We start from the raw sequence: 13,016 nt of genomic DNA on the forward strand, positions 1-13,016 counted from the left end.
CCCTTCAGTTATTCAAAGTGGACGGAAATTGTGACGGTTTTATCTATACATTTGTCTTCGAGCACCTTCAGGATTTCTTTTCAGCCCAACTGCTGCTCATACCTTCATCCCTTAAGTACTCAGAGCCTTCACCTCTTTCTGTTATAGGATAATCAGTTCTGCCGTGTGCTAATCCTCATTATGTGCCCATTAAAACGAAGCCTAACTCAGGCACCAGGGTGCCTCCTCCCGTTATGAAATCAGAAGAACAGCCTTGAGTTACGGGGGAGGGGGGAGGAAAACCACCAAACACCCCCAAAATTCTTTCACTTCGAAGCAGGAATAGCGCTATAGGATCGCGCCGAGGTCTGAGTTGAACGCGTGATTTTATTAACATAATTGTGCAAGATAAGGAGCGCTGCACACAGGGAGCAGGGTTTGGGGTATTTGCATGTGCCTACGTGAGCTGCGGGGTGTGTGGGGTTGGGCGATGCCGTTCCCTACGCCCATGGACCCGGCTCTGCCATGGGGCTGCCCAGAGCCCCCTCCCTGCTTCTTTCCACGGGATCACTGCGAACAGATGGGAAAATATCTTTCCTTAAAGGGCAGGTGACTTTTTAGGATGAGGGGAGGGGGGGGAAGATTTCGGGCCGCTCTGTCATTTCCTTGAGCTCAATCCTCCATGGGAAGTGCCCCCACCTCCCCCTCTCCCCCCTTTCCCTTTCCCACCGATGAACTTTTTGATGCTCGTTGTTTGGCAGGTACTTTTAATGGGCTGGAAAATATTCTTCCTGTGAAGTTGCAGTTTTCGGAGGGCTTTGAATGAGTCCACTCTGCCATTGGCTCTGCCCAACGCCTCGCGATTGGCTCGGCAGCCCGCGGGGGACCGATAAGGGCGGCTATAAAAGCCCTCAGCACTGCTCCCGGTCCCCCATTGAGCGCAGCCAGAGGGGTCACCACGCATTGCCGGGCAGCGGTCCCCAGCCCCAGGCGCGCTCCTTGCGTTCCCATCCAGCTCCACATCTTTGCTCGAGCCGGAGTGGAAGAACACATACACCAAAAAAAAAAAAAGCCAAAAAGCCACACTTAGCGGAAACTTGTCAGAGAATGCTCCTAAAGTCTGGTTTGCTGCTGCTGCTGGTGATCAGTGCGTCCGCGTCCTACGAAGCTGAACAGAATGACTCTGTGAGCCCCAGGAAGCCCAGGGTTGCAGCCCAGAACTCAGGTAACAGCCAGAAGGACTCTGAGCCTCAGCCCTGATGGGCTCCACTGTTTCAGATGTATCTCCTGATGATTTTTCTTTTTATCTTTTCCTCTGTTTTTTTTTTTTTATGGCTATTTTTTTTTTCCCATATAAACTGGTAGGAGCAAGCATTAACATACGGGGCTGGTTGAGGATGATATTGGTGCATAGCTTCTTTCAGAGCTGGGTCAGGGAACCGGCGTGTGCTCTGCTTGCAGGATGTAATTCATTCTCTCTCCTCCTCCCCCATCTTCTAAATGAGTTCTGTGCACTTTTTCCCCTTATGCTTGCATGTATCTCTCTCTTCTCCCATTGCAATTCTACTTTGGCGTTAAATCCACAGAATCAGAGAATCTACTGAGTTGGAAGGGACCCTTAAAGGTCATCTGGTCCAACTCCCCTGCAGCGAAATTCTCTGCTTTTTAGGAAGTTGATAAAATCCGTGGAAATTTGGCTGAACCATTGTTCTGCCAAACATCTGTCTGCTGAAAGGGGGGGGGGGGGGGGGGAGATGTGACTTTGAAGAATGCAGTAACCTAGAAACTGTCCGCCGTGAGCATTTATTTTCACAAACTGATTGCTATCAGCTAGATGGTACTGTAAAAATACGTTAGTGACATTTAGCAAAGTTGCTGTTACAATAGATTAAAAAAATTGCTGGCAAGTCAGCACTGGAGTCTCCACTTTGCTCACTGTAGATGCTTAGATAAGTTGGACACATTGTCTTGAACAATGGAAATTAAAAATCTGCCTTCTAAGTATACTGAAAAGATATTATGTCTCTAATTTGGAGCTCATTAACAGATGTCTTATTTTAGATCTGCAAGGCTCTGCAGCATTATACTAGGGTGTTTGCTCAATTTCCTTTTGTATTTGGTTGCTATAGAAACATAGGGTCTCACTATTGCACTGTGCCTAAAACAATAAAAGCTTAATGCATACTAAGTCTGCTGAAAGCAAAGTTATAATTTGAACCTGTGGAAACATAATTATGGGAATGACTTGTGAGGTTATGAACTGGGAAGAGGATGATCTTACCAAATATTTCTCCCTTCGGGCATGTGAGCAGGAGCAGAGCGTGAGGAGGGGTTAATTGGGTGATTTTTTTCCATTTTATTTTCTCCTATTTATGAGATACATCTTTAGGCTACAACTTAGTTCTTGGTAAGGTGTGTCCTCTCCCACTAAATGCAAGCCCTTACTTTTCCCACACCTAGGATCTCAATGGGAGACTCTGGGTTTGCATTTCTTCCTAAAGAATGTCTCGTAACATGATCTGCAAAAGTAATGAATATGCCTTGCACAGACACATAAGGAGACAGATGTTCAGCTTACCAAAAAAGGTTAATCCCTACTAACTTCGGGGCAATCGTGTGGCAATAGTGCTGATTCATTGTTAAGATGCATACTATCTGCACTAAAAAAGATGAGGTGACATGGATACCCCTCTGCTCAGAGCAGCTCCTGCCTCACAGATGTTAATTATGCATGGTCATCTGCATTGCCTTAACTTTCTGTCCCCACATGTCACTTCTCTGTGCAAAATCTTCAGCTGCATAACCTTTCTTGGCTACACTTGTGCATTGTTTAGTACCAGATTAGTGTTTTGCACCAAGCTCCTCGTTCAAGTGAAAATTAATACATCAGGGCGTTGGAGGTAGACGATCTTTAAGGTCCCTTCCAACCCAACCAATCCTACAGCTCTCTGATCATTATGGCCCCTTCCAACTCAAACATTCTATGACTCTGTGATGGCAGTAGGGACGACCTCATGGGTCCGTTCTCCTTGCTTCTCCCTTGACCACAGGAGCTCTGAATAATGCACACACTGTGAATTAGTTCTGAATGGACCTCCAAGCCTCCATCTACCCAGAGACACTCAGTTCCCTCTCCTTTAATTCACAATAACCCACTGAATGTTTTGGTAGTTGAAGGCTCTATTCCTCAATTTGCAATTGCATGTTTTCTCTCCTGAGCTCACTGTGCAGAGCCTTTTGCAGCTCTTTGCCCTCCTTCCCCCCATCCCAAGGAACAGTTGGCCCACAGTGGGGCATGACACAGCCCACATCTTGGTACTGCAGAGGGTGATGGGCACTGCCCTTGTGCTTCTCTCCACAGCCGAGGTGGTTCGCTGCCTGAACAGTGCCCTCCAGGTGGGCTGTGGGGCCTTTGCCTGCCTGGAGAACTCCACGTGCGACACGGATGGCATGTACGACATCTGCAAGTCCTTCCTCTACAGCGCTGCTAAATTTGACACTCAGGTACAGTATGCCTCAGTTTCTCTGTCCTCTGTGCAAGCTTAACCCTTGCTTTCTTCCAACCTTTCTTGGCCACTCCTCTGAACCACGGCGTCGGGTTTTGGCCACAAGCGCATCCTTCTGGGCTATTTTCTGCAGTACATTTTCCACATACTGTACTCTATGTGTGAGGACTTGGCAGGGAACATTGAGTGGGGCGGAGAGCAAAGTTTCCTCTTCAGGAGGAAATATAAATGTTCTTCAAACAAAGTGAGTTTTCTGACTGTGGGACCTGGCACGGGGTTGGGGTTTGAATTGGAAGTCTCCAGGCCTGGGAACACAAGGCCAGATCAGCCCCTTCGGAGCAGCAGCCGGGAAAACAGGAGAATATCACAGCACTATGGTTCTACCAAAGGCCTTTTTCCATCATTTTCTTCCCTAAATGTGCATGCTTCCATGTGTCCAGCCCCTGGCATTCAGAGAGTGGAGGGCAGGATTAGGTCCATCCCTGGTGCTGGTACTCCCAACGCTGTGGGCTGCTCACACCAATTCTTCTATTGCTTAAACCTCACTGTTCTGCCTCCTAACTACACTGCAATAATGGTGAGCACTTGAGGTCCAGCTCCCTGCCACACTCGGTAAGAGGCCTCCAAGAGGTCTGTAATTGCAGGAAGGGTAATTAATAGCAGCCAGCCATAGCAGAGCATCTGTTATTACACCCCTTTCTATGAAATCTTTTGCATTTTAAGGGTTTTCCGTTTGCAGGGAAAAGCTTTTGTAAAAGAAAGCTTGAAATGCATCGCCAATGGGGTCACGTCCAAGGTGTTCCTCGCCATCCGGAGGTGCTCCACGTTCCAAAGAATGATCTCCGAAGTGCAGGAGGAGTGCTACAGCAAGCTGGACATGTGTGGCATTGCGAAGCGGAATCCCGAAGCCATCACGGAGGTCGTACAGCTCCCAAATCAGTTCTCAAACAGGTACGTGGCTGAAATGCGACACAAAATCCATCACGAAAATCCAGTCGAAACTGGATGGTCTTTAAGGTCCCTCCCAACCCATAGTTCTGTAATCTTTGAGGACTCTGCCATCCCAACCCGTCACGTGATCCAACACAAAAATGGGAAGGGTTGAAAAAGTCAACTTGATTGCTCACATTTCTAACTTCTTATGAATCCTAATGCAACTCAGCCTCTATAATGCTCTGCCTTTTCAGATCCTTGTTAATTTTTACCAGCATCCCTCTGCTTCTCTTTTTTGGTAAATACGCTTATAAACATCTCCAGGGGAGAACTGTAAAATTAATTGGACATACATTGCTTCAAAGCCTGGTGCTGGTTTAAATGTTGGTTCTTTTAGTTTGAATGCAGAATAATGGCAAACAGACCTTTTAAATACCAACCCAGTATGATTAGTATAGCATCCATAAGAGCTACTTGACCTATTGCAACTTCACTCTCATCTTTTTTGGGTTTATGTCACCTAGCAAATGTCATATGAAGGTCCAGATAGGAAGAGTTAGGAAGGCTGAAATGGAACCTGCGAACAGACTCTATAACCTTACTGTGGCATGATCCAGTAGATCATATTCTAGGTATAGTCTGGTGTTCCTAATGGTCTCTTTTAGGGTTGTTTCACCCCTGTTCCTCCTTGCTAGCAAAGGCTGCCTGCAGGAATGGCCACGTCACGCTGCTCTCTGTGCTTTATCTGAGCACAGACCTGACCTGTCCCCATCTCCAAGGACAAGGGACAGAGAGAGGCTTCAGGGAGCTGCTGCAGTCTGCGCAGTCACGCTGCAAGGGCAGGGATTTCTTCTAAATCCTGGAACAATCAGTGCTGAGTCTTGTGATTGGGATAAAAGGGATCTTTTTGAGCAGTTTGAGTAAATATGCTTTTAGAATTTGAGTGCAAACAGACCGAGCTGCAATGTAACGTGTTGGCTGGCTGCTGGAGCTCCTCTGGGGTGGCTGTTTGACTTCACTGGGAAGTGTACTGAGCCTTCAGACCCATGTGAACACAGGTGGGATGATAATATATAGGTGTTTCATCTCTGTCCTGGATAAACTCGTCACTGTATTGTAGATATCCAGAAAATCATACACTGGGGAAGGCAATTCCTCCAACAAGGAGGGGGTTGGTAGGTAACCAAATTCATTATCCACCAGCCAGGAGCTCCACTGTGGCTTTTTCTCCTTCCTTTCCTCAAATAAATTTGGGCTGGGACATGGAGCAGCAGCGTTTTGCACAGTTTGGACCAGGGATTGCAGGACAGTGGGGCAAAGAGGGACACAGGGACAAGGACCATAGATGGAGCAGCAGCGGTGCTGCATGTGTATGGGATGTTCCTCCCAAGCCTAACGCAGAGCTGCTCTGTCCTCAGGCAGAGGGAACGCCTCCCCCACCACCGCCAGCCCGCCTCGAAGCCAAAGGATATTATGACATGTTGAGTAACAAAAGCAGCAGGATTTCCCAGCTAATAGTTTACATGAAGGTCTCCTAAAGCATCCTGCTTTCCCAGCCCCTGTCCCAACATAGCGTCAGAATAAGAATGTGCCACTTGGCCTGGGACGCCAGGAGGAAGTAGTTAAAGGTCATAGCATCTTCCTGTGATTTAATCTCGTGGCAGGGGTGGAGGAAAGCCTTGCTGCCTTTGCTCTCAGTCTGGAGAGACATCAGCAGCTGCCAGGTTGCAGCTCCAGCAGTGGAAAGCACACAGATGTGATTGCACGGTGCAAGGCTGTGGGTGGGATCTGCTCCTTGTGCCCTGTATGGTTTGCACAAATGCATTCATCGATATCTGTGCGTGATCCAGATGACAATACTGCCATGCTCCTGCTCCTTTTGTACTTCGAGTGCAGGAGAAATTTAACTTCACCTGACCTCCACTGATGGCTCTAAAGGGCAGAGCTGAGCACAAGGAAAGGAGCTTGAATGCAAAGTCCCGTTTCCCTCTTCCTTCCCCTCCTCCTCCTGCAGGTTATTCTCTTCTCTGCTCCTGTGGAAAAATGTCACGGTGACCTTAAAGGCTTAAAATAAGTTCCCCGTTGTCCTTTTGGGCAGAAGTGGCCCAGCACACACAGGACTGCCCCTCTTTTCCCAACTTTCTGCCTGCTGGGGGATGATCCATGAGTTGCATGCAGGGCTGTGTGCAGCCGTAGCTCTGTGCTCTTCTCAGTGCAAGCAGCGCTGGGGAAACAAATAAACACAGTTTCCTGGCTCTCTCCTCTTGCAAAGAACGTTTGTTTGAGGCCAAGATAGCAGCAGCAGGCAAGCATGCAACAGGGGAAAGCAGAAGGTCCCCGCGTGTGATTTAATGCACGGTCAGCTCGCTGCAAGTGGCAATTGTATGTCCTAAAGATCTGTCCCCAGGGAGCACACACATCTGTCGGGCTCTGACTTGTGCCGAGCTGCTTTTCTCTCCTCCGGTCCTTCTCTGCATGGAGGGGAAAGGAGGAGGGAAGGGGATGGGGCCAGAGCTGCTCAGAGGCACTGGGAAGCACAGGGATGGATTCTTTGGTAGGAAGGGCCACCCTGGCAGCATCTGCCTATTAGGAAGATGCAATTATTTTTCTTTCTAAAGCTTTAGAAACTTGCTTAGCAGAATGAAATGCACACTTAAGCCAGTTACAGTGACTTAGTTCCTCAGGGTGGATGCCCCATCTCTGCATACACCCAAGGTGAGGCTGGACAGGGCTCGGAGCACCTGATGGAGCTGTGGCTGTCCCTGTTCATTGCAGAAAGATGCCTTTCCAACCCAAAAGATTCTATGATCTTAAATCCTTTTCCAAACTCTTTGTCTCTATGAACGCATCCTGGACTACTGAAAAACTATGCTTCCAACCTCTGTGTTTCTATGAACATATCCTGAACTGCTTTAAAACTCCGATTTCCATAGTCCTGTTGCACGGGCAGTGCTGTTGGCTGAGGATCAGCTCAAACCTCATTTCTCTGGTCATGCCATGAGACGGAGTAACGGACGGTGACTGTCCTGCAGGTATTACAACAAGCTGGTGAGAAGCTTGCTGGAGTGTGACGAAGAGACTGTGAGCACCATCAAGGACAGCCTGATGGAGAAGATTGGGCCCAACATGGCGAGCCTCTTCCACCTGCTGCAGACAGACCACTGCGCCCAGGGCCATCCGCGCACGGACTTCGCCAGGAGACGCATCTCCGAGCCACAGAAGCTCAAACTCTACTTCAGGAACCTCCGAGGTGAGGGGTCCAGCCCAGCCCACACCAAACGCAGCTCTGCCGAAAGTGCGTAACGCCTCGGCCGCGCCTTGGGTGTAAGGGATGCTAAGCACTACCAAAGCTGAAGTCTCTCTTCTAGAAGAGTAACGCACCCAAACCAAGTGTACTGTAGCTAGTTTTAATAACAACTAGGAACTGGTTTTAGATTTAGTCATTAATATTTTCTATTCCTCTCCAACCAACTTTTGCATGGGTCTGTGTTCAGTGTCTCAGCTTTCCCGCCGTCAAAATGTCTCCATCTCTCTTTTCTTCCCCACAAAAAGTGATCCTAAGCGATCCTAGTCTTAAATAGAACCGCGCAGCAGTCAGGCCTTCAGACACCAAACCCTAAAGTACTGTAGCACTAACACCATTGAGGTCTGAAGATTTGGCACCCACGAGAATCACCGATTCTCGCTCGTAGCAAGCTGGTAGGCGACGATAGATGCACTAACAACTATTGCACATCCTAATGATGTCAGTGGAATTCGTGTTATGAATCTGTGCTGGCCATGGACGAATATGAATGTCATATTCCTGGTCTCTTAGCGTCATGCAGTCCTAATCCTAATCCTTCCAACACAGCTCTGTTAACCCATTGGTTTATGAAGCCATTGGTTGGTTTATCAAACTCGCTAGCTGTGGGTGATTCTCCATACTGTGACCTGGCACCAAAGTGCAAAATGAGCCCAAACGACCCCCCCTTCCCCGACACACAGCAAATCAGGAAAGGAACATTTTGTACTACGGAAATGATTAAAAGCGGTGCCAGTCTATGGTGAAAGCTAGTCAGAAGGTTACATAATATTGCATTGTATTTAAAAGCTAACATCTATGTACTGTATTTAACTGTCTAAAGCTTTAAGAGAAGTTAACAAAAACAAACCCTGTCTTAAGACAAGAGTATTAAAGGTCTTGCTCTATCTGTGGTATAAATAGTTTTAAAATCTGTCGTGTACTGTACATAAATTCCATGAGAGTCTGCTTGACAGGAGCAGAATATAATAACTTTATTGCATAAACTTAGTTTTGTAATTTAGCTTATTTTATTTTTTTCTGGAAATAGTATCTCTGTCATATTCAAGAGCTCACCTTCTTCTCTGTGGCCTTTTTATAATGGAAGAGAGAAAACGTTTGGCCAGAAACAAACCTCTCTTCATAGGTGAAGTGGGGAAAAAAAAAAAGCAAACTGAGAAGGAACAGCGAGCTCAGAGTGGCCGTAGCTGTACCCAAGGCTGCTGGAGAGCTGCTGGGGGGAATGCCAGGCAGTTCTCCGGGATCCCAAAGGCAAAAAACTTCCTATAGAAAGGCAACTTCTGGGGAAAGGCAGGAAAAAAAATACTCTTGAGAAAATATCTTCTGCAGCAAAGCATGAAGCTCTCAGACCTGCCTTTCCTCCCACCCATCTCTCCCGCAGCCTCCACGAACAGGACCAGGGCCGTTCCCACAGCCACAGATGGGGGCCTTCCCCCGACACCGCTCTCTGCACAGTAGCCCTTCGTGGCTTCGGCGAGCCAAAAAAAGCCGCAGCGTGGCACACGATCAGCACGGCCAGCTCCAAAATCTGTCCCGCTAGAGCCCGGCTGCGGCGTGGATGACTCTTGCTCAACTAGTTAGAGAGCTAATAAAGGAGGTATCTATTTTTTTCTTTTTGAAATCTAAAGCAATATAACTCTTTTTTTCTTTTTTTCCTCTTTTTTCTTTTTCTTTTTTCTTTTTTTTTTAAAACCACAAAGCCTTTAAACAATAACTTGCTGCTAATATATTGAAACCAGATGCAGTGGCAGCATTTCTCATACTGCTGTCTTCATTAAATGTAGCCCAAAAGTGCTGTCATGAAATTGTAAGCGGCAAAAAATGTTGCTGATGGTAGAGGGTTGGGGTTTTCGTTTTGTTTTGTTTTTGAGTACTCTGAATCGTGCAGTCCAGGACAACCAAGATGTAATGTTGCTCATTCTTAAAGTCAGGTGTGCATAGAGTCCGACACCATAAAGTTTTGCAAGGTGAAAACCGAAGTCCCTTTGAATATCACGACCCCAAAAGTTTGACTTTTACTTAATTCCTGGAGCTGTGCACCATGCAGCATTGCACCATTGGGTATGTTAGAAAATAGGGAGATCTGCTGGGGCAGTGCATGGAGTGCATGTTTCTTTTGAGGGCAGTTGTTCCAAAAAAGCATTACTTGGTTGGAGTATCCCAACAGGACGGCTCTGGCCAATGGGAAGCAGCTCCAAGCTGGGGTCCCCATGGACTGATGCTAGAGCTCAGTGAGCTCATCTAGATGCTCTGGTTTACAATTGGCTTCTCTGCTGCTTTGTGCAGCACTTCTATGAATACCCAAAGCTTTACGAAGTTGACTTGAGGTTGGGGAGCAAGAGCCCAAACCCTATCTTTTTGGGTTCTTCTAGCTTTTCTTTGATTTTTCAATGGGAACTTAAGCTTGTTTGACTTTGTCACAAGGTCACAGGCATGGGTTGGTGGTTGGACGAGACGGTCTTAGTGGTCTTTCCAATGTTAATCCTTTTATGGTTCAGTGAGTAAGCTGCAAGCACAGAGCCATTAAATCCAAAGACTTGGGGTTCACCTTGCCAAACTTTTAGCCTAAGCTGGTCACTTAAACTCTCCCTTGACAGCAGAGGGGGACATGGTGGCACTTCCCATCGACTGGGAACAGTGCCCTGTGGGTATGGTCTCAATTAGGTGAGAGAAATCCCCCTGGAGATGGGGAATGATTCTCAACACTAAGTCCAGCTATTTCACAGTTTATTTAATCTCTGATGCTTTATTTTTTTAATCTTGCGTTCACTGCAGAAATGATTTCTCTCAGAGGCGGGGAGGGGCTTACCTAGAAATGTTTGCATGATTCTCATTGTGATTTGTTTGCACTTTAGATGTTTTGTGCCATTATAAATTTGCGTTATGTATTTATAATTTAAAGATACTTAGAAGGGGGAGAGAGTTTTGGGGTTTTGTTTTTGTTTTTGTTTTGTTTTTGCTGAGTACTGGAATAAACAGTGAGCATATCTGGTATATGTCATTATTTATTGTTTAAATTACATTTTTAAAGCTCAGTGTGTTCATATAAAGGTTATTTGAAACATATCATAGTAATGAGAAAGATGCAAGTTATTTTCTTTGCTTATTTTTATAATTGAAGATGCATAACATAATGAGGCCTATGTTGGATTTTCTTCTGCAATGAAATAAAATGTCAAATTTAAGGATTTTTTTCTGTGTCTGTCTCATTGAACCTCATTGTGATTGTGGTCATGCCCAGCAAGTGCACTGTTTTGTACCTACCTGTCCAAGTGCCATTTGGTTGTCACACTAAGAGGGCATAGAGATGGGTGTCACCACCTTAGGGACATGGTTTAGTGAACATGGTGGTGGGGAGGTTGGTGGTTGGACTTGATGATCATCGAGGTCTTTTCCAACCTGAATGACTCTATGAGTGGGCATGGTGGTGATGGTTGGACTCAATGATCATCGAGGTCTTTTCCAACCTGAATGACTCTATCTGACATTCTGGCTTGCTTTTCCATAAGCAGAAATCCCCAAATCACTTTCTGAACACACGCACCTACTGACCCACCAAACTGCTGAGTAACAAATCCACTCATTCCATGTTCTAGGATCCCAGTAACAAAGGAAGCAGCATTCAATTTGAACTGGATAAAAAAATCGCAGACAAACAGTGAATTATATGATTCCAGAAACAAAGTCAGTTCCCATTTCTGCTCTTGCAAACAAGAGAGCTTTGGAAGTGGTACAGATACTACATTTAACAGCTGAGTTTCATAGCTATTTTATAATTAATAAGCATTATAATTACTGTCAATACTGAGTACTATTCCTATGGAGTGTTCATAAATTTCAGCCTGCATGGCTTTCTCATTAACAAACCACATCCATAAATGAAATTGTTCCTAGAGAATTGAGACTGTAGAGGGACTGCACCTCGCCTGAATGGATGGAGTCACCCTACACAACAAATTCTGCTTGGAAGTCTCTTATTTCAATAATTGCCCCTTGCAGCAGGAAGGCTTCAAGCAACACTGAGGGCCCGATGTCATCAGTGCTAAACTCCAGCCCCAGATGGAAGAGGTGGATTACATACGAGCTCTCCAGCATGGCTCAAATCACGATCCTCTGTTCTCCATAAGAGATTGCTGCACCATAATACAATTTTTCCTCTCTCCTCCTAAATTTGAGATTAACTTTCTGGAAGGATTACATATCCCATAGATAAAAATGTCTACAGTTCATTCACTCAGCAGGCAGCTTTATACACATCAGTCAAGTGAAGTTCTTTTGAAGAATCAAGGGGTAATCAAACTGTCTGAACTTTTGTTTTTATTATTACTATTGTTATTATCATTGTTACTATTGAAAATTTCATTTCATGGGACATTTCTACCTTGTTATCCCCAACTGTGACAGTATTTCTGAAGTGCAACTACTTCTCACAAGTTACTCAAATAAATAAATAAATGGTATGTTTAGGCCAGTGTGAATACCAAGAGCTTTGATTTTAAGAGCTGCCAGCAACGGGGGTCTGATCCAAGTCATCACAGTGGTGGAAATTCTGCACAGAAATGGATCCTAGGAAAGGAAATCTCAGCATGGCGATGGTGAGTGTAGCACATGGAAGTCCTGTTGTCATCTTCACACGGAACAAACTGCCCAGGAGTTAATTTGGTTTGGCCAAGGACCAAGGTACATGATTGACTGATGTTCTTGTCTGGTCCTTTTATTTTTATTTTTTTAAGTTTTGTTACAGAACAAGGGGAAAATCATTTCAGATTTTCCTAGCCCTCACCCTTCCTGCTTTGCTGTTCTGAGAAAGGAGAGAGAAAGAAAGACCAAGAGCAGAGGAGAAGGAGTGTGATCTTTGGCACTTGGAGTGACACCGTAAGAAGCGGCTGGGAGTGAAATTTGGGAACTTCCTGCCTCCTGTGAACTTAGAAAAATAAAGAGCAGAAAAAAAAAAAACCCACACAAAAAACCCTTCCACAATATAATAAAGGACATTGTCTTTGCCATCGTGATTCAGCCAGTACGACTGGGAATATGAAAGAAGTAGGATGCTAAAAATATAATCAAAGTTCAAACAAATTGAGCTGAACTGGTTGTTCCCATCGTGCAAGGTTAGATGAAGAAGGAAAAGGCAGAAGAAAGCAAATGGATACAGGCTTTGCAGGTTAAAGTAGGAAATGCATGGCTGAGCTACATGAACCTGATTTCTATTTTTATGTATTTCAGTGCAAAAGTGTTGGGGATGGATTTGGGGGGATTACGTCCCCTTGGAATCCCACTCTTTCCATGGTGAG

The 13,016-nt window shown here is 45.7% G+C and overlaps 1 protein-coding gene across 2 annotated transcripts; it reads left to right on the forward strand.

Moving 5' to 3' along the window:
• Positions 1-556: 556 nt before the first annotated feature.
• STC1 (stanniocalcin 1) lies at positions 557-9,811 on the forward strand. Of its 2 annotated transcripts, XM_065745075.1 has the most exons (6): positions 557-588; positions 741-1,204; positions 3,341-3,483; positions 4,225-4,436; positions 7,451-7,668; positions 9,104-9,811. In XM_065745075.1, the coding sequence occupies exons 2-6, from the start codon at positions 802-804 to the stop codon at positions 9,178-9,180; spliced, it is 1,053 nt and encodes a 350-aa protein (XP_065601147.1). In that variant the 5' UTR covers positions 557-588; positions 741-801; the 3' UTR covers positions 9,181-9,811. The 2 variants fall into 2 exon arrangements, with proteins under 2 accessions (XP_065601147.1, XP_065601148.1); XM_065745076.1 differs by having other exon boundaries at positions 7,451-9,192.
• The last annotated feature ends 3,205 nt before the right edge of the window (positions 9,812-13,016 follow it).

The sequence above is a fragment of the Cyrtonyx montezumae genome, unplaced genomic scaffold (assembly GCF_038088225.1).
Source record: "Cyrtonyx montezumae isolate F1298 unplaced genomic scaffold, pur_monq_1.0 scaffold_33, whole genome shotgun sequence".
NCBI lineage: Eukaryota > Metazoa > Chordata > Aves > Galliformes > Odontophoridae > Cyrtonyx > Cyrtonyx montezumae.